Source organism: Danio rerio, chromosome 12 (assembly GCF_052040795.2).
Source record: "Danio rerio strain M-AB ecotype USA chromosome 12, GRCz13ab, whole genome shotgun sequence".
NCBI classification, from domain to species: domain Eukaryota; kingdom Metazoa; phylum Chordata; class Actinopteri; order Cypriniformes; family Danionidae; genus Danio; species Danio rerio.
In genome coordinates, this window is record NC_141032.1 from 20,107,322 (window position 1) to 20,129,305 (window position 21,984).

Below are 21,984 nucleotides of genomic sequence, written 5' to 3' on the forward strand. Positions count from 1 at the left end.
TGTTAATAGAGGTACAACATGTTTTGTTAGAGACCAACCCTGTCACTGCGTTCCAATGTAGGTGAAGACTCTGGTATGACTGACATTGAAGTCCGCAGACCCTCAATCATGGATATCACTGTGTCTGGCACCCTGGTGGCATCATTGCACTTTTCTTGCCAGCTGGGCAGTTTGAGGGTCAGCATCTCCTTGGCCTGTGGGTGAAAGAGCACAAACAATTCTAGTGAAAAAGCAAGCAAAGAAACGACACATTACAATTCAAAATTGGAAGAGGCTCTGTAAAAAATATGCAGGGTTTCACACAATTATTTCAAGTTGTTCCAATACAAATCGATTAAGCAAACCTAATTGTTATGTTCAATCCACTTAAATTCGTAAAAACTATTAAGTTGTCCAAAAAACAAAAGAACTTTTAATAAGTAGTTTGAACTAGCGGCAAAAGTCTTTTTTTTTAGAGGAAGTGGAAAAAATATGAGTGACATTCTATTTGTACAGGGACTAAATAATGGAACTTAAAGAAGTTATACATCACTAACATAGCTGGACTGCACTGAACTAGTGGTACTCGATTTTGGGAAAAATCATAATCATGATTATTTTCGTCATAATTGTAATCACGATTATTCAAAACGATTATCAGCTGAAGTAAAAATTATTAGCGCTCCTGAGAATTTTTTTTAAATAAATATTTCTCAAATGATGTTTAAAAGCGCAAGGAATTATAACAGTATTTCCTCTAATATTTTTTTCTTCTGGAGAAAAACTTCTTTGTTTTATTTCGGCTAGAAAGAAAGCATTTTTAAATATTTTGAAACCCATTTTAAGGTCAATATTAGCCCTCTTAAGCAATATATTTTTAGACTGCCTGCAGAAGAAACTACTGTTATACAATGACTTGCCTAATTACCCTAATTAAGCCTTTAAATCGCACTTGGAATCTGAATGCTTATATTTTGAAAAATATCTAGTAAAATATTATGTACTGTCATCATAGCAAAGATAAATCAGTTATAAGAAATGAGTTATTAAAACTATTATGTTCAGAAATAAGTAAAAAAAATCTTCTTTCTATTAATTTTATTAATTAAATTGGGGAGGAAAAGGGTTGCTAATATTCAGGAGGGATAATAATTCTGACTTCAACTGCATATATACAGTTTATTTCTACCCTGCAAAGGAAACAGAAATAAATACAATATAATAAAAATATGAAACAAACTGTGCTTTAAGCATCTTCACTGTAAGAAAAACACTTTAGCTACAAAAGTCCTTCAGTCAAGAGCAGTGAGGCATTTTCTCCTTTTGTTGTTTGATTAATGATAAAAAACAGGCGGCAGCAGAAACATTGTGCGCTGTCATTTTTATTGTTTCTCTTTCACATGTCTTTAGATTCTCAACTCATTTATTACACAAATGAGGGTTAATATAAATAATAACTAAACACCGCGTTTTGACACTTATTTGACCATTAAAGCGCTCATGTTAAGGTGCTCTGCTCGTCTCAGTGTGAGAATGAGACCGAATGTTGGTCTTTCGTGCTTTTAAGAGCAACAAATGTATACAACTGGAAAGGGGGTGGTGTCATTCATTCATTCATTTTCTTGTTGGCTTAGTCCCTTTATTAATCTGGGGTCGCCACAGCGGAATGAACCACCAACTTATCCAGCAAGTTTTCCCCATCTCTGGGAAAAGGGGGCGGTGTATGATGCAATAATTGTTTATCTCAATTAAAGGTTTTTCATAATCGTTAGAGGCCAAAATCAAAATTGAAATCCAATTTTTGAAAAATTGCACAGCCCTACACTGAGCTGCATGATCGATTAAAAAAAAAAAAAAAAAAAAACTCGATTAGACCCTACACACGATCTTAGTTCAGCTTTTCTATAATTCAGCCAATATATTTTCCAAGTCAGGAGAAAAGGCGGCTGCAAAAGTCTTCACGTTTTATATTTGTTGCTCAGCAACATGGACACCTCCAAATGGTTTTGAAAGTGTAACATACTGTAATTATAAGGTATAATCCACCCGAAAATGTAATGTTTGTCTTAATGTAATGATGCGGCTGTGAAATCAGGTATGAGCTGACCCACTGTTTGTTTACTACCAAGGGGGCACGCGTGGCCCACCAATGTATTCTACTTTAGTGAACAGAACCTGCAAAGGCTGTGAATAACAGATAATAAAGTTGTAAATAAACGTTCCGTTTGTTGCACAGAGCAATTGTTTGGGAGCTGAGTGGACTATGATTTGCATGTATGTTATTTTTTTCTCAAAGTGACGGCAGCCGTAATGAGCGCACTTGGCAGTGAAAGTGAAACCAAAAGTGCACACATCATTTAAATGATCATATCGCATTGTAAAGTTATAATTACGACAAGCATTTGATTTGTTTCTTTTTTTCATAGCGAACACAAAGTGTTGTGTATGAAAACAAATGTTTACTGGGTCAGTATAACTACTTTAGCCTATATAATGTTTAATATAATGTAAGAGGTAATCTGATAATGACAAATCATCACCTTAGAATGATAAGGTTCTATCTGACAATTTTGTCAAAATTAAGTAATTGACATTCTTATTAAATGAAAACTTATTTACATTATAAGATGTTTAAGATATTTACATTTTTTGGCTTTTTATTTAAAAAACAAATGTTAAACTCATACTGTTTGCTATGGAATGCGAAAACATTCAAGCTCAATATCTCAAAATCGTTCCGAACCCAGATAGAACCTAATAATTTAAAAATAATGAAATGTTGATAATGAAAAAAAAAAGGTATAATAATGTTGTCGATGACAAATAACAAGCAAACAAATATGTCTCAAACATAATAATTCAACTTCAGAATTATGAATAGTTGTATTCTGATGTCATCACTTTACTGTGAATTAACAAGCAGGACATATTTAAAGTCTGTTCAAGTCAACTATTCCAAGTCTATACAAAATTGAGCATTTTTACCAAAAGTAGACCAACACATAGGTCTAATATTATTATTGATGTTGTTGTTTTACCATACTTTTAAGAAATAACAATAATAACCTACTCATATTAAGCTTTATTTTATATCTACAGAATAATGAAAAAAAAAGCATGATCTTGATTTTAAGTTAAAAAAAATTGTGATTCTCATTTTAGCCAGAATCGTGCAGCCTTTGATGACACCTCCAGAATTTACCAATTTTAGTATGAAAGATAAATGTGGCACACTGTGATGTTTGTTGCTATGGTAAGGTTAATCTAAAGGTCAATTGTCTTTAATTTATCAAGTTCAACTTAAAAGAAAAATGCATTAAATGAGGTGAAATGCATTTAATTTCTAAAGTATTTAAGAACATGTAATATTTAAAACCCTCGTTTGTCATATTTTTTTTCTTAATAAACTACACTTTTATATTGTTAGCATGGAATAAAATAACCATGATAACGAATTTTGATCATATTAGCGTCCCAAGAAAAAAGGAAAGATGTCTCCTTGATTTCTGATGGTTAGAATAATAAAACCAGATTTCTAATAAAATATGTTGTTCATTGTATCTGTGTTTGTAACAGAGATCAGTTTTGTTTTGTTTTTTTTACAACTTATGGCCTATACATTGGTTGATTTATGAAAATGTATCTTGGTTTCCACAAAACTACTAAGCAAAGCAACTCTTTTCAACATTAATAATAATAAATGATTTATCAGGGATCATACAGCTCTGACGAATAGAGAACTGTTTTATGTCATAGGAATTTATAATTTTATTTTTATAAACAAATTATTTTCAAATTGAGCACTTAAACAAATTTGACTCCTCAGACTTCACAATAGTACTGTACATGTAATACTAGTTCTGATTTCTTGGTGCTCCAATAACATCAACCTCAAAATCAGCAGGTTTAATATGAATCTGAAAATTTTCAGCAGGTCACCTTGTCATGGAAAGCTGATAGTTGATAAGAAAGGGCACAGTGTTTGTCCACCAGGAAACAAAACCTCCTTTTCTCTTCTAGTAAAGCCTCCTTACATCCATCTGCAATAAACCTCTGCATGTCTGTCTGCCGGGATGAGATGGTCTCCATGCACTAGAGATGATAAAGACAATAAGACACAGCTTAACCATATGACGCTGTCAGATCAGTCAGTCAGAGATGGACAGATATGAACAGATTGCATTAAGAAGCACAAATAAAACATCATATTTAAGCTATTTCTCAAAATATGGTATTAACATATTTAAGAAATTCACACAGTCAACACCTCAAGCTAATGCAGTGATTGTTTTGCGAGTAATTCTTTTATTCCAGACAGAGAATTCATTGCTTTTATAGAAGAGAGCTGTTACCCAGCAGACATGTGAAAATGACACTAGAAACAGAGCTCTGTTCTTCTTCACAGGATTCCCCTCACTATTATAGTTCTGTGCAAGTTGTCATAGTGACCATGAACGTTGCTTGTTTCCTTGGAATTGCTTTCAGAATTTTCTTTTTTTCTTTTTTCCCCATTCGCAGTTCATGCCTGGACAAGAAAGTTCAAACAAATATTGTTTCTCAATGGCTTTAAACAACAGGAGTGTATGATGAATGTGTGGTGTGGCTTCACGGCTACATGTAACAGACATGTTTTTGCAGGAGATACTGGTCAAAGCCATCAGAAGTGGAACTTAGATAAGTAGGTATTTTATGGGAGCATGCTTTCATTAACAGTTAAAAATTTTAAATATTTTCTGACATGTTTAATGGAGCAATGGAAATTTTCACAGTATTTCTAGTAGCATTTCTACAAGAATAAGTCTAATTTCTTTTAATTTGACTGGAAAAAAAGTATGTTTTATTTTTTATTATTTAAAAAAAAAAATGTATATCTACCAAATGATGTTTAACAGAATAGAAAATTTTCACAGAATGTCTGATAATATTTTTTCTTCTGGAGAAAGTCTTATTTCGACTAGAATAAAAGCAGTTTCATTTTTTAAACACCATTTTAAGGTTAAAATTATTAGGCCCTTTAAGCTATATACCTAGTTAACCTAGTTAAGCCTTTAAATGTCACTTTAAGCTGCATAGAAGTGTCTTGAAAATATCTCGTAAAATATTATTTACTGTCATCATGGCAAAGAGAAAATGAATAAGTTATTAGAAATGAGTATTTCAAACTATTATATTTAGAATTGTTCTGAAGAAATCTTCTCTCCGTTAAACAGAAATTGGGGAAAAAATAAACAGGGGGGGTAATAATTCCTCAGCATAAATGAGTACAGCCCTTTTAAAAAAAGCCCTTTTTATCCATTCCTCAGTGAATATAGACAATAATTTGGTGCAAACAAAACAGTTGTATTTAACAGTTATATTCATAAAATAAGACATTGTTTACCTAATTTTAATAATTATAATAATAAGAAAATATAGCTATATAAAGGGGCTAATAATTTTAACCTTAAAATGGTTCATAAAAAATTAAAAACTGCTTTTATTCTAGCCGCAATAAAACAAATACAACTTTATGCAAAAGAACAAATATCATCATACATACTGTAAATATTTCCATACTCTGTTAAAGATCATTTGGGAAATATTTTTAAAAAATAATAATAATAAAAATTTAAAGGGGGGCTAATAATTCTGACTTCAACATCATAAAATAAATTAAACAGACTCAATTAGAAAGAAAAAAAATCTATAAATGAAAAAGATATATAAACAATCATATAGATGAAGAATAAACAAACTTAACAAAATAAACAGATAAAATAGATATGCAATATTGGGTAAGTGTTTGCAATAATCTTCATGATAAATTTATTAGTAGCTTAAAAAGTCTACTGGTCACATTTAAGACAAAGTGAACAATTTAATTTGTTAATACGTTTCACCTCATAATGGGAGTTCCCAGAGTGGTGGGTGAGAGGCCTTTTCCAACCTGTTACCTGACTGGCTCTCATCGGGTTTTATTCATACTTGTATCATTAATCCTGTGATCAATCTTGTGGTCTGTTATCAAATGACATGAATCTGCACTTATCCTGGCTATCTACACCGGGCTTTGCATAGCGGCTCATTCTTATCTTGGATCAGCAAATGTGCAACGGACTAAGCCAGGAGGACACAATTAAGCTAGGTCAGGTTGAACTTTTTCTGTTATCCTGGCTTTCTTGATTCTACTTTTGTGCAATACCTCTCTGATTGGCAACAGAACAAACCATCGTTGTCCAATGACTTGCCTAATTTAGCTAAAGTCAATTAAATTTATATATAGTTAAACCTTTAAATTGAACTTTCAGACAAAAAGACAAAAGAAATAGGTTATTTATTAGTTACTAAAGCTATTATGTTTAAAAAATGTGTTGAACATTTTTCAGTATGTAAAATAGCATTTTGGTAATTTTTTAAAGGCTCACCAAACACCAAAACACATTTTTTGAGATGTTGACAGTCATACTGTATATACGTCCACGTTGCTAAAAACACTATTAGGACACATATACTTCACAAAAAGAATGGCTATGAGCTAATAATTTTGACTTCAATCGTATGTACTTTATCTGCACCCATCCAAAATAATGACTTTTAGTTACTCTTTTTGCGATTCTTTTTCTCTTTCATTTACAGCAGGTGACACACAAGAAGCCATGGAAGACAAATCATGAAAATAAGACCAGAAAAGGACCTTAAGAAAGATTCAAACTCAAGTTTTCCACACAGCTGACTTCAGCTCAAACTGAACCATCTGTGCTTTAAAATATAAAGTGTTGATCTGTGTTTACAATGGGAATTTTAAGGTCATTTCAGATTTGTTGTGATTTGCAAAGTCAAAGCAAAATTACAACGACACCAAAGCATTTTATAGTGAATGTTTTTCTCTGTGGAAATTTAAATGATTGTGAGTGATGCTTTGTTAAACTCAGCGGCAGCTCAGTTTAATTTTCCTTTAGACGTCTGTGTCAAAACAAGACTGAAATAAACTCTGATGCAAACATATTACATAAAAAAAAAGTTTTCCAATGCCAACTGTTCAAAGGAACAATGCACTATTGAAAGAAGGAACAAAATGTTGCTTAATGAACTAATAAAAGTGACAATTAAAAAAGCCCACCCCATGAGTCTCAGTGCAGTAATTGTTAAACCAAGTTCCTGAAAATAGACATTGAGCAAAATTATGTCTGTAATTGTTTTGTAATCAATAGACTATGTAAGTTTAAATTCATCTGCCAACACTTTTGAGCAGAGACCCCCAATAAATTATTTATTTTTGATACTCAAATGTCTCACCAGGGTTCAAAATCAACACTCGTTAAGTGCCAAATGTAAAAATAAATAGTGAAGTTGGCTGGTAACGTTTTATAAATTTTAATGTGATTGGCATAGTCCTATGACTCCAGTCCAATCAAATCTTGGATAAAAAATTTTCACCAGACAGACTATCCTTATTACAAAGACACTTTCTAAATGCAGCAAAGACAGTGCGGATGCACTGAAAGTGTCCAATAAGATGCAGACCGAGACCGTTTAGACTGCATGTCAGTGATGAAATGGCCTTAAACAACACCTGAATGTACTACAGAATGTTACATTTTCAAATACACAAACAGTGTAACAGTGTTTCGTGAGCTTGGTTTGTGACGCAAACTGCTGGACTTTCATAGCTTCTTAGTCAGGGTTCAAAGTGCATAATAAGCGTCAACATATCCTCACAGCTTGATTGTTGAGATCTAACGTGTTCCCAAATTAAATTAATCTCACATTTTATACGTATAACGCATTAATACCAAAAAACCTATCTTGCACTTAGACGCACCCTTAGAAGAAACTGCCATTGATGTAAGCTACATTTTTTAATTTGCAGGGTATAGGGTGGAATCATATTCAAAAGTAATATTGTCTTCTTTTAAAAGAGTCACTAATTGGGTAGCATTTAGAACAGATACTATATTTGAACTACACTGTATGTTTTGCCACGTAATAGTACTTTTATTTGATTTAGTATGAATTTTCAGTACTCTTTTCACCACTGTCTGAAGTGTAGGTAGCACTGTGATCTTTGAAAATGTAACATTCTGTAGTACATTCAGGTGTTGTTTAAGGCCATTTCATCACTGATCTGAACTGTTTTCCATGTCTTTGTGTCTCAATTTGTTGTAAATACAAGGTTCCCATTTTAAGCCAAATGTCAAATTCCTCTGCTTTTCCCTGGCTTTTGCTGAGTGAAATGCAGAATTTTAATAACGGAAGTAAGTTCTTTTTTATGTTAAGACTTTCACTTCATTTGTCTATGTGTAAATGACAAGGATTAAAAAAATTACAGTAAATTATCAAACTACCGGTTTAAAATTAGGTAAGTATTCTTACATAATAAGGTCAACAATGAACAAAATAACAGGTAGTAGCTGTGTTGAGCACCAATCAGGCAAACAAAAGTCATTAATAGTATTTTACAGCCTGGTAACAGCAATGGATTTGAGTGACTACAGGATGACAAGGAAGAAAGGAATAAAATTGTCCAAAAAATAGCCTATCAATAAAAATATGCAAAATATGTGAAACCACATGATTGAAAAATCAAAACATGGTGAAAAACCAACATATCTATGATATTCCATGACTTTCAAGGTCTGAAATAGACCTTGCATGATCGATTACAGGATATTAGATATTCCATGATCCATGAGAACCCTTTAAACACTGATCGTCATGAACCTTTTGCTAGTGCTGTCACATATAATGTGCATTTAAAAAACCAATAGGCATGTTTCTCAAGTTTGTAATGAAACTGGTATGAACATTTGCTGTCAACAAAAGAAAACCAGAAATGTTAGTTTTGTAATTTTACTGTTGTTGATTTTGTCCAAATAGTTCTACACGTTTTTAATAAAGTAACGCACATGCCACTAATTCTTTTCACAACCAATGGCAGCTGCAGTAAATTGCTGGTCATGTTCATACCCTATATGCTAGAACACTGAAGCAAAGACGTTTGCTATTGTTTAATTATGACTTTAATCCCTACTACACAATACAGGATTTTAAACCCTACTTGCAACCTCGCAGACAGATCAGTCTGTAATCGGGGAAAGTCTGTGGGTGATCAGCAGTCTTTATGGGTAAACTACAGAATGACGCATGACCTTGCAGACAAATCCAATATCTAGCATGCTGAATACAGCGAACCAGTCACTGTGGGTCTAGCTGTAGTGACGAGCAGCAGCCAATCAATGAGTTGAATGGCCGTTGTGTTTAGGAGCTCAACAGAAACGTCTGTGATTGGCCAGAATCGACATCATTGCACTCACTACACTCTGCTTTTGCGTAAACAAGAAGCCTATTAAAGCCACATCTATCCACTGAACTGTGCAGATATAAGAGGGATCAATCTGCTGACAGATCAGCTGATTGACAATGTTTTCAAAAGCTTCCTTGAACACTTTCAGAGAGCATTTATTCATTTATTTATATTTTTTTGCAGCTTTTAGTATGCTGGTCTAACCACATTCACCCACTTTTATTGCCAATCTTAGCCAATCCTATTAGTTTGTTTTGGTTTGTCAATATCCACAACCAGCACAGAGCCACAGGGATCAAGAGAGCCTGCAATGACCTCCCTTTAGATCCCGCTTTTAGAGAGATTTCAAATGCTTTGTGTCAGTGATGTCATCATCACACAAGCAGTCAACAGTGTTCAGCTCTTTCTGATGGCTCCATCCTCAACATTTTATTAGTTGTGGTTTTTGAGTGAAAGAGTTGTTGTCAAAATCACTGTCATTTTACAAAAAAATTAAAGGGATAGTTCACGCAAGAATGAAATAGAAGAAGATGTATGGTAAAATGTTGACCATTGGCACTCCTAGTAAGAAAAACAAATACTATGGAATACAAAGTTACTAACTTCTGTCTTTTAAAAAATAAAATAAAAATAACTTAAACAGGTTCAAAAGAGGTCAAAGGTGACTAAGTGATCATCTTTGGGTGAACTATCCCTTTAAAAGCCACTCATATAAAAAAGCTAAATAATAATAAGACTAATAACAATTAAATAAAAACAAATAAAACAGAGGAAACAATTTCTCAAAAACACAATTTTTCCATCAAATGTCAGTCTATGAACTAAAGAGCTGTTTCGTATGCACCTAAAAAAAATCAGACAAAATATTCCCAGACAGAAAAATGCGCACACACACACACACACACACACACACACACACACACACACACACACACACACACACACACACACTCACACACTCACACACTCACACACTCACACACTCACACACTCACACACTCACACACTCACACACACACACACACACACACACACACACACACACACACACACACTCACACACACTCACTCACACACACTCACACACACTCACACACACACACTCACACACACACACACACACACACTCACACACACTCACACACACTCACACACACTCACACACACTCACACACAAAAAGCCTCACCTCATTTTCTTTGATCTCATATTTGGACGAATGTTTCCCTTGACTTTTTCTTCGTAGTTTCTTCAGGTCAGCCTGTGATTTGTCCAGGAAGTCTTGCTTTAATTTGTGTTCTGACTGGTATCTTTTAAAAGTGGCCTAAAGGGAATGTAATTCCACCGTATTTATGAAAATCTCTCCTTGCATAGACAAGTGGAACATTCAAAATACTCAAGTAATAAAGAAAGAAATCTTCAATACTTACAGTCATGTACTTGGTATCCATATCAGTTTTCTTTTCCAGTTCAGCAATGAGCTCTTTGTGGAACCTCTTGAACTGTAACCACAAGATTTATAGAGATAAGTCAAATTTGAATTTGAAATTTATAAAAAAAAATCAATAACAGAAAAATTGCACGAGATCTTATCAATTCCAAAGCTACGATAACGTGACTATGTAGAACATTTAACCAAAAAGAATAATCTTATCAGCTTCAGTGGTTAAATATTCATAACACTGTGAATGGGAATACCTAAGATCATCTGATAAAAATGGTTTTGGAGGAAGAAACACTCTGAAAGTCAAGAGAGCAGAAGGTCAGCCCTCAGTGGTCACATACCACAGATAAGTTCAGCACACACATTATGCCAAGGCAAAATATGTTTGTATTATTTATAATGTCAAGCTCATGGGAGTTTTCCAATATCACTTCCTGCTTCAGTACTGCTCTTAAGTATACCCATTTAAAATCCGGAGTTCATCATACTTTTCAAAAGTAATTTTCTTGCTGTGATACCAATGCTGCTTTTTCAGTTAATAATAATAATAATAATAATAATAATGCATTTTATTTAAAGGTGCCTTTCTAGCAACTTAAGGACACCGTACAATCAACAAGAGCAATAAAACAACAAGAGAAATAATAAAATATACACAGCAACAGTGCAAATAAAATTAAGTATTAAAAGCTATCTTAAATAAGTGGGTTTTGAGTTTTGATTTGAACAGTGTAAGGTAGTAAATGTTTCTGATGGCAGGTGGTAGTGAGTTCCAAAGCCCCGGAGCAGATCGGCTAAATGCTCTGTTGCCCATAGTTGAAAGGCGAGAAGAGGGAACAGACAAGTGGAGGGAGGAAGAAGATTGCAGGGTACGAGAAGGAACAGAAATGTGGATGAGGGCAGACAAATATGGAGGGATGGATTGTGGATGGCTTTGAATGTTAATATCAAGATTTTAATGTCAATTCGAAAATGAACAGGTAACCAATGAAGCTGCTGCAGGACAGGGGTGATGTGATGAGAAGAAGGGGTTCTGGTGATGATACGGGCAGCTGAGTTCTGGACCAACTGAAGCTTACGGAGAGATTTATGAGTGAGACCAAAGAGAAGAGAGTTGCAGTAATCTAAACGAGATGTGACAAGGCTATGAACGAGAACAGCAGTGGCATGAGGGGTAAGAGAAGGGCGGAGACGGTTAATGTTGCGAAGGTGGAAGTAAGCAGAACGGGTGATGTTATTGATGTGAGAATCAAAGGATAGAGTGCTATCAGTTGCACCCAATCCTTCACAAATCATTGTAAAATGCTGATTTTAAATATACATGCTTGTCAAATCAAACAAATTTAAATATTAGTCAAAGATAACACATATACAAAACTACATAACCCTGTGTGGAAAAAGTGTTTGCCCCAAAAAAAGTGTTTGTGTTTGCCCTAAACCTAATAACTGGTTGGACCACCCTAAGCAGCAACAGCTGCATTCAAGCATTTTCTATAACTTTCAATGAGTCTGTTACAGCACTGTGGAGGTATTTTGGCTCACTCATCATTGCAGAATTGTTGTAATTCTTTTCGCACATGAACCACATTTTTAAGGTTATGCAACAACATCTTAATTGGATTCAGGTGAGGACATTGACTAGGCTACTCCAAAATTTTTATTTTGTTTTTTCTCAGCCATTCATAAGTGGACTTGCTGGTGTGCTTTGGATCATTGTCCTGCCACAGAACCCAAATTCGCTTCAGCTTGAAGTCAATAACAGATGGATGGACATTCTCCTTCGGGATAATTTGGCACACAACAGAACGATTCTATTTAATCGCAGCAAGTGGTCCAGATCTTGAAGCAGCAAATCAACACTCAGAGCATCACACTAGCATCACCACCACAATTTACTGTTGGTTTGATGTTCTTTTTTCAGAAATGCTGTGTTATTTTTTGCGTCACACATACTGTAATGGGACAAACACCTGCCAAAAAGTTTAACTTTTGCCTCGTCAGTCCACAGACTATTCTCCCAACAGTACTGGGCATCATCAAGACGTTTTCTGGCAAAACCGAGACAGTTCTTTATGTTGTTTTAATGTTTTTGCTCATCAGTGGTTTTCATCTTAAAAACTCTGCCACGCAAACATTTTTGCCCAGTCTCTTTCTTATGGTGGAGTCATGAACACTCACTTTAAATGAGTCAAGTGAGGCCTGCAGATCTTTGGATGTTGTGGTGTCTTCTCTGACCTCTTGGGTGAGTTGTCGCTGCACTCTTGGGGTAATTTTGGTCAGCCGGCCACTTCTGGGAAGGTTCTCCGCTGTTCCATATTTTTGTAATTTGTAGATAATAGCTCTCACTGTGGTTCACTGCAGTCTCAAAGCTTTAGAAATGGCTTTACAACCTTTTCCAGACTGGCAGAACTCTATTATTTTCTGAATTTCTTTAGATTACTTTAGAGTTTCTTGACTGCGAACAGATGTGGCAGTAATCAGGCCTAAGTGTGGCTAGAGAAATTGAACTCCAAAGTTAAATAGTTATATTGTTTTAACTCTTTTGCACTTCTTTCAACTCATTTTTCTCTTAATAATAAAAACCTCCTGTAAACACCTGCATGTTGTGTTTACTTGTGTTGTCTTTGACTAATATTTAAATTTGTTTGATGATCTGAAACATCTAAGTGTGAAAATGCAAAAAAAAAAAAAAAGAAAAAGAAATCATAAAGGGGCAACTTTTTTCAACACTGTATATTGTCATAATCTTTTTGCCCTAAATTATTCTTGCAAAATTGACAACATTATTTTTAAGCTTTATCTTAATTGGAAGATAAATAAGGAAAAAACATGTTTTAACATATAAACACGCACGCATGCATGTACGTACGCACGCACACACAAACAAACAAACTTTGAAAATCAGAAGGGCCATGAATGTACAGTACTTACAGACTCCTCCATCTCCAATTGGGCGTTCTTGTGCACTTCTGAAATCTCCATTAACACCACTCCTGAAAAGAAAAATTGCACATTATTGCAAGACCATTTGCAATAATAATCATTTATGTTTTTTGTTTGTTTTGTTTCCATCAAAACTTGGTATCAGTTCAAAGTTGCCCTACAGAAGGCTATACTTTAAAGTTTATGTGTTCCTCTGTGACTGCACCTTTAGCATGCATCTCTCCTACTCCATAAGATCAGTGTCATTTCATCTTGCTGTGGCTCCATTAGTGTTGCTCATAAAAACAAACATTACAGCAAGCAAACGGAGCCGAGCTGCAGCATTATCACTCATCTAGCAGTTATAATAGCTTCATTAGCATGGCAGGGTCAGTGGAATGAGTCTGTAAATGTAGTATTTGTACTGACAGTGTCAGAGCCTGCAGTGTGTTTTCAGAACCCCACAGATGATGCATAAAAGGCATCTTTACAGAGGTTACAGGGCATCCCAGGCAATGTAAGCCTAAATAAATGTACATTAGTGCCTATAAACGCAGAAGAACCAGTATTAATACATCAAATTTTTATAGTTCACCTAAAAATGAAAATGTGTTGTTAATTTGCACACCCACAAAAGAGGTAGTCATTTAAAAATGTCTGCATAGACCAAGCATTTAACGGGGACCTATTACACAAAAAACACTTTTAGAAGACATTTAAGTACAGTTGTGTGGCAACAGTGTATGAAATAGTCTGTCTGTAATGATACAAAAGAAAAGTATTAATATTTTTTTTATGTAATAACACTTTGTCAGAACAGTCTGCAGAAAGACTTTGACATTCTCCCTTTGTGTCATCAGACTAGAAAATTCACGCCCATCATCAACGATCTTATTAGCATAGACAGCCCTTGAAAAGCAGCCATCGTCCAGTTTTCATCAGGTTACTCACTGTACCTCAATAAACTCCCCACTGGAAGGGTTTCAGGGCAAGTACGATGGATACAACTTAAGTCACAGTTGAATTTTATTGCTTACATTTACACAATGTTCCACCACAAACTAGATAGCCTGAGTACTGACGTTACACTAGTCTGTCAAACTTCAACGTTCTTCCTCGTTTAATTAACAGTTGCTAGTAGGTTATAAACCGGCAAGCGTACCAACCCCGAGCAATAACTAACTAAAAGAGAAGAAAAAAAGGAAACTTGCGTCTTGATTTATACACAGACAAAACCTATCGGCTAGAAACAGTAATACATATATCCATAATCTATGAAAACTATGACATATATGAAAATACAACATAAATGTGCCTGCATTTAAACTAACATGGCAAATATGCATACTTATATTTGTTCTTCAAATACTCTGAAGCATATTAACATCTATCATTATAATGATATACATATTATAAACAATTGTGACACATACTGGAAAGTCCTAGCCATAATAAGTGTATAGTTTTAGGATGCACAAATGAACATTGTAGTCTCCACAGACTGCCTTCTTCTGAGCCACTTCTTTTGACATTTTCAGTTTTTCACAGACAAGTTAGTCCAATCAAGTATAGGCATTTGTAGCCATTCCTTTTTAAAAAGAAGGTCGAAAGCACAATCTCATTTGGATTTTAAGCGACAGTCACCAAAACTGCACAATTTGGAAGGAAGCCTAAAAGGGGGTCTTTCAAATAGTTACAAAAGTATGTTTATTTATTACAAGACTTTTTTTTGATTTTCTGGAACAACTACACATTTAAAGAAATATATTCTAATATGTATATTTACCATTAAATAAAATTACTGTGTAATAGTATATTGTGTAATAGCCAGTCATTTGTCAAACCACCCACCCCTAAATCCTCTTTTTTTGTGGCAGGAACAAGCTTCTGTATATATATCCCATTGTGACCCCATCTTTTATGTCAATGTCAACCCAAGTTAATTGGTAGTAAGTTTGACTACAATTTGACATTAAATTCATCACTTATGAGTTAGGCCAGTTTGAAAAGCACTGATCTGTTTTATAATAAACGATGAAATGCACAATTTATTGAAGAAAAGATCTATGTACAAATGCACCTGTCAATCAACCAAATTTGCCATAAACAGTTGGAATAGTTTAATTCTTAGAAGGTTGCTTCCTAAAATAACATTAAAAACATAAAAAGCGATTACTGTTTTTGTGTAAACAATGTTTTTTTTCCCCACCATTGACGATCATATAACTGATCATACATAGATGTCAAACAACCTCTTTTTGTACAAAAATACACACGTATGATGCCATGAATTCCTATGACAAGGAAGAGGGTTTTCTGAGCATGAGAGATGAGGTTTTCAATGCCAAGGTAATATTGCACAAGTAACTGACACCTGAGCTGTGACAACATAAATCCTTCAAGTGCTCCTGCATATATTTGTATAATATAAAAGGTACAGGAGTGTATTTTTAAAGTATTAAACACAAAATAATACAGTATTTTTAAGGTAAAACTTAAATACTAACTCTGGGTTTTGGTTTTCAATGTCTCCGTGATCTATTAATGCTGTACTACATTATGAATTTGAAAAACAAACTGACATTTTGATTAATATGTATAATCCCTTTTAGAGGAAATAGTGCTTCTGTAAGTGAAACATGATATTAAATGAGAGAATAAAAAACATTTTATTTTTCATTTTGGAATGAACAAAATGTGGATTTGACTATTTTGTGACTATGTTGTTAGGTAATATTATAGCTCATACTGTCGAAGTGACATCAGCACAAAAGGAAAGCTGTCATTTTCATGTACGTTTTATGTAAGAATGTTGATCTCATACTGGCCACAAGGCAAAAAAAAAACAAACAAAAAAAACAATAAACTCAACTACTATTAGGTAAAACTGCTGCTAATAAGTAGCGTGAAATAAAAATTTGCCCTCTCTTTAAAAAGCATAACCCAAATTCATTTTTGAATTCCCATTATAGCCCACATGTACTTTTTCTTTTGAATGAATGAGCAATAAAGATTAGTTAAGAAAACAAGTAGAAGTTCCTAAAAAAAGTTGAAGAAACATTTTTTTTATCATAAAATTCACAGATTTATCAGCATATGGTTTTATGCGAATGTTTCGGAACCCCTTGCAAATTCTGCAAAAAAGTCAGTAAATAAGACTAAATAAAATAATTAAATAAAACTAAATAAGAGATATCCAACAAAATGCATGTCATTTTTGTATTTAGTACTCTCATGGGTGAGATTTTTTACTTAAATAAATGAAACAAGAAAAATAGCCGAAATGATTAAAATACCTCCTCTTCAAATTTGGCAACAGTTAGTTCTTCATACTGTGTGTGGTTATCTGGATGATCTACAGCTTTGTTTTGAAGAGCGCTGTTGTTCAGAAAATCCTCTAGGTCCTGCAGATTCTTCATTTTTCCAGTATCTTTTTCATATTTGAACTCTTTCCAGCAGTGACTATGATTTTGAAACGGAGGATAATTAAGGGACTCAAAAACAACTATACAAAAACAGTTAAAATGCTCACTGATGCTCCATAAGGAAACATTATGCATTAAGTGCCAAGGGGTGAAAACTTTTAAACAAAATCAAAATTTAGTTTAAATACAGTATTTTTTAACCTATTCAGTACTGTTCTTTGAAAACAACAGAACATACATGCATGTTTTCCAAGGACAAGTTAAGTATAATTTACTTTGATCTTTACATTTAAATAGTTTTTACCCTGTTCTTAATTTATCATGTTGCATTATGAACAGAAAAACCTTTTCTAAAAGCTTAGTTTGAATAAATGAGCATGAGTAACATGGATCTGAAAATCGAACAGTTCAAATAAGCAAGATGATGAAAAACTGAAGAACAAACAAGGACTCACGAACAACCACAACAAATAAAAAAAAAAACCTTCATAGATCATCCAAGTAACCGCACACAGTATTAAAAAAACAAAACTTTTAAAATGGGCTATTTTAATAATTTCATCCATTTAATGTCATGTGGACTATGTGTAAACATTTTATGTCAAATATATTCTTCAGGACAGTACTATTTAAAAGAAAAAAACTCATGTATTGTCTTATGTTAAAAATTTCCAATTATGTTAAAGTTTTCCCAAACTTTCACACGCCACAGTATGTTATCCTTTTGCTTTTTCAACCTTGCAATTTAATCAAAATGTCATAACTTGATCTTCCAACAAAAACAACAGACTTCTCCCAGGTGGTGTATGCCAGACTGCATTCCAATCAACAACAACAAACTGATTGTTTAGCAAAGATCTGCCACTATTTCTGTTACAACAACTTCACCATCAAATGTACGTGTTTGTTGTCCTCTAATGGCAAAAATGCTTGCCTAGGGTTTAAACGAAAAGCAATAATGCGTCAGAGTGACTAACAGAAAGTAAATATTTAAACTACAAATCACAGGAAGAATTGAAGAAAAATCCAGAAGGATTCAATACTTTAACGCCTGTTAAGATGGCTTAAGGAGTTCACTGGAAAAGCATTGTGTGACAGCAGCTTTCTATTAGACTGCAGCTATTTTGGGGTTTTCCCCCTGGATTTTCCTACCCAGATTGAAAAAGCTTTCTGTATCCACAAACAGGGGAGCAACTCTAAAATTTGGGTGTCATTTTAGAGGAAACCTTATGAAATTCTATTTTTAAAAAATCCATAAACTCAAATTTGTAAAAGTATAACTCTGTGTCGAATCTCTTCAAATCAATGTAAGAGTTATTCTACTCCAACTTTTTTATAAATAAAATTTCCAAGTACCCAATTTTGAAGTTTCTCCATAACTCCATAAGTATAAATGCAAAATCTCAGTGTCACTGATCAGAACACAACAACATCAACTTCTGAAAGTGATAAATATTATTGCATATGTTTTCTGCCACCTAAATGTTTGAACCACCGAAATACTAGGCTTTATTTGAAAGTGTGTATCATTTATTATGCATAAGTTTTACGGACACTGATTGTTTTTTTTTTTCTTCGTTTTTTTAACATAACTTTTTATTATTTTATTGACAATTTTTAAAAACTATAATAAATTAAATATATGCACAACAATCTGTCCATGTGAGTGTCCCCATCAGGTAGCTACATAATAAAAGAACATTTAAAGTAATGTTTTTGTAAGGAAGATAATTGGCAAATGATGTTAGAGAATAAAGCTTTTGTTAAAAGTTTTATTAAGGTGTATTACTGGTGATGTGATGAGTGATTGGGTAGCACTACATGGACAATTAAAGAAAAATGAATACCTGTTTAAAATGATTTAAGACCTACAACACAATATTTCAGTGAATTTAAAAGATTTTTAAGGCCTAAAATTTTAAGACCCTGCAGACACCCTGATTTTTTTTCCTCAAAAAACGGTAACCATTGAATTGAGTTATACGAATGACCAAAGGTCTAAAAATCGTCTTTAATGTTCTACTAAAGAAAAAAAGCCATCTATATCTTCCATGGCTTAAGGAAGAGTAAATTAAAGCAATGCTAAGAAAGTTTCTTACATGGCTCCCATTGGGGTTGATAAGCGTAATGGGGTCAGGTGAAATTAAATTAAAGTTTTTTAAATATTAGTTTCAGCCTGTGAATTTTAAGAATATTTATAATCTAGTATGCTCCAAAACAGCAGCGGTGGAAAGAGTACTGAAAACATGCTTAAGCAAAAGTAACATTACTTGCCCAAAAATGTAGTGCAAGTAGTAAAAGTATCTGTTGTAAATATTACTCAGAGTATGAGTAAAAAGTAGCCCTTCTAAAAGTACTCAAGAGTACCGAGTAAAAATTGATGTTTATATGCAGTTTGTGCTGGGATAAGTGTAAATGTAACATTCTGTAGTGCATTTAGTGATCTTTCTATTTTCACTCGTTCCTTCCATTGTTGGTTTGTTCTGTCCCTACTTCAGTCATTTATTCATTCGTTCACTCATTTATTCCATCATTTGGTTTTTGTTCATTTATTAATTTGATCATTCCTTCCGTCGTTCTTTAGTTCTTTCAGTCCTTCTTTGTCTCTTTTCTTCATTCATTTGGTCCTTTCTTGCTTCATTAGTTCAGTCCTTCCTTCCTCCCTTTGGTCCTTCTTTCCATTCCTTGTTTTGCCCTTCCTTTATTAGATCCTTCCTTCCATTCTTCATTTATTCCATTTAGTGATTGTTTAAGGCTGTTTGGTGATTTCAGTCATCATACAGTCGACATTCTTCATTTTCTTATCAATGACAGTCTATAAAAAATTTCTGGGTCATTACATATAAAGATTTTGGACATCTTCTTGGACATTTTAATGCTTCCAAAAGGTTTGCTGCATTTACAAAGTGCCCATGTCTTGAGGTCATTCAGTATAATGCGATTTACTTTCTTACATTTACATTTAGTCATTTAGCAGACACTTTTATCCAAAGTGACTTACAAATGAGGACAAGGAAGCAATTTACACAAATATAAGAGCAACAATGAATAAGTGCTATAGGCAAGTTTCAGGTCTGTAAAGTCTAAGGAAAGTATTAGTAATTTTTTTTTTTTTTTTGGTACAGTTAGTGTGATATCCAGAGAGGCAATTGCAGATTAGGAAGTGAAGTGGAGACTAAACAGTTGAGTTTTTAGTCGTTTCTTGAAAATAGCGAGTGACTCTGCTGTTCTGATGCAGTTAGGGAGTTCATTCCACCAACTGGGCAGATTGAGCGTGAGCGTTCGCGAAAGTGATTTCTTCCCTCTTTGGGATGGAACCACGAGGCGACGTTCATTCACAGAACGCAAGTTTCTGGAGAGCACATAGATCTGCAGAAGTGAGAGCAAATAAGGAGCAAGGCCAGAAGTCGCTTTGTAGGCAAACATCAGAGCTTTGAATTTGATGCGAGGAGCAACTGGCAGCCAGTGCAAACTGACTAGCAGCGGAGTGACATGTGCAATATATGCCATTTGATTGGACAGAAAATGCTAACCAAATTTTTTTTTTTAGCCAATCACCGTAAATAAGGAAATAAAGTAGTGACTGCAGGTTGAAGAAAAGTAGTGGAGTAAAATTGCAGATACAGTACAAAAAAATGTACTCAGGGGAAAGTCAAAGTACACATTTTTAAAAACTACTTAGCAAATTACAATTCCAGAAGAAAAAACTACTCAATTACAGTAATTGGAGTATTTTTAATTTGTTACTTTACACCACCACAAAACAGTGACAATTTGCGTTTAGAAAATATAAAACTGATAAAAAAAAGCTCGTCACTTCCACATAAATGGATCAACTATTCTTTTCACATAACCTCATACTTCAGTTTCTCATCAAATCTTCTGACCAATCAAACACTTTCTAGTATCTGACATGCCCCACCCCCTTCGACACTCCTCCGTTGTTTTTCATCTGATGCGCTTGATCTCAACCACTCTCACTGACAGAGCTGTGATTAAAAACTAAATGCTATTGGTTGCTTTTTGTAAAAGGGGAGGAGACACATTATGTCCTACCTGCTTTTAATATTTTAGTTGAGTTTATGTCAAACATCGAATAAAAAAAAAAAAAATCACATTTTAAAGCCCTTCAGGGCACTTCAAACTGTTGTTGCGCTTCAGTTGAGACAGTAAAACTCACAAACCTTTTAAATTGAGACTGAAAGAATAGTCATTTGAAAGAGTACTTTTGTTAGGTCTTTTTAGTAACATATGTTTCTTAGTGTGGAGGTGTTTGGCAACCAGAATGTTGCCAAAATAATTTCAAATGACAAAAAGGCAGATCTGGTAGACGCAGCAACCAAATTCTTTTACAGATAAAAGTTATTTTACCACTCATATAATTTATAGACATTATTTTAAGCTCAAACACTTTCGATGTATCCTCCGTTTAAAAATGGGGGGGGGGGGGGGGGGGGGTGAAGCTAGTACAATAATCTGAAAGTTGATAAACACAACAAAAAAAACATTTTCCAGATTGCACCATCAAAAACCTAGTTTAAACAGTCTCTAAGAAGATGGAGATTCACAATTTTCCTAAAAAATACATTTTATTATTTGTTTGTGAAGTGAGATAATGTATGTCATGCACAATTCCATCATTTGATAACACATCAACGCCAAGGAGGTTTTTTTTTTTTATAAAAAAGCTAACAAAAGTACTCTTTCAATGGACTATTCTTTCAGTACTAATTTAGAAAACTTGTGTAAGCAAGGGAAAAGGGTGGTGACCAAACAGAGTACTTGACAAATTCCAGTCCTACAACTTCAAGCAAATGCTTAAATACTTGAGCAAAATCACTGTTTCAGAACCAAATGAAGAATTACAGTTGTAATTCAATACATGACGCATATGGCTCAATCATGCAGTCTGTGTAGTTATTTTAAATAACAA

General features: G+C 33.9%; 1 protein-coding gene across 2 annotated transcripts in view; it reads right to left on the bottom strand.

Moving 5' to 3' along the window:
• Positions 1-21,984, bottom strand: part of baiap2l1a (BAR/IMD domain containing adaptor protein 2 like 1a) — a 44,608-nt gene that overhangs the window by 17,386 nt on the left and 5,238 nt on the right. For both annotated transcript variants that reach the window (XM_087274736.2, NM_198922.1), the window contains 5 exon segments: positions 13,636-13,697; positions 10,691-10,762; positions 10,450-10,584; positions 3,919-4,071; positions 39-194 (listed from right to left, as the gene is read on the bottom strand). In XM_087274736.2, the coding sequence (XP_087130862.1) occupies positions 39-194; positions 3,919-4,071; positions 10,450-10,584; positions 10,691-10,762; positions 13,636-13,697 (578 nt within the window).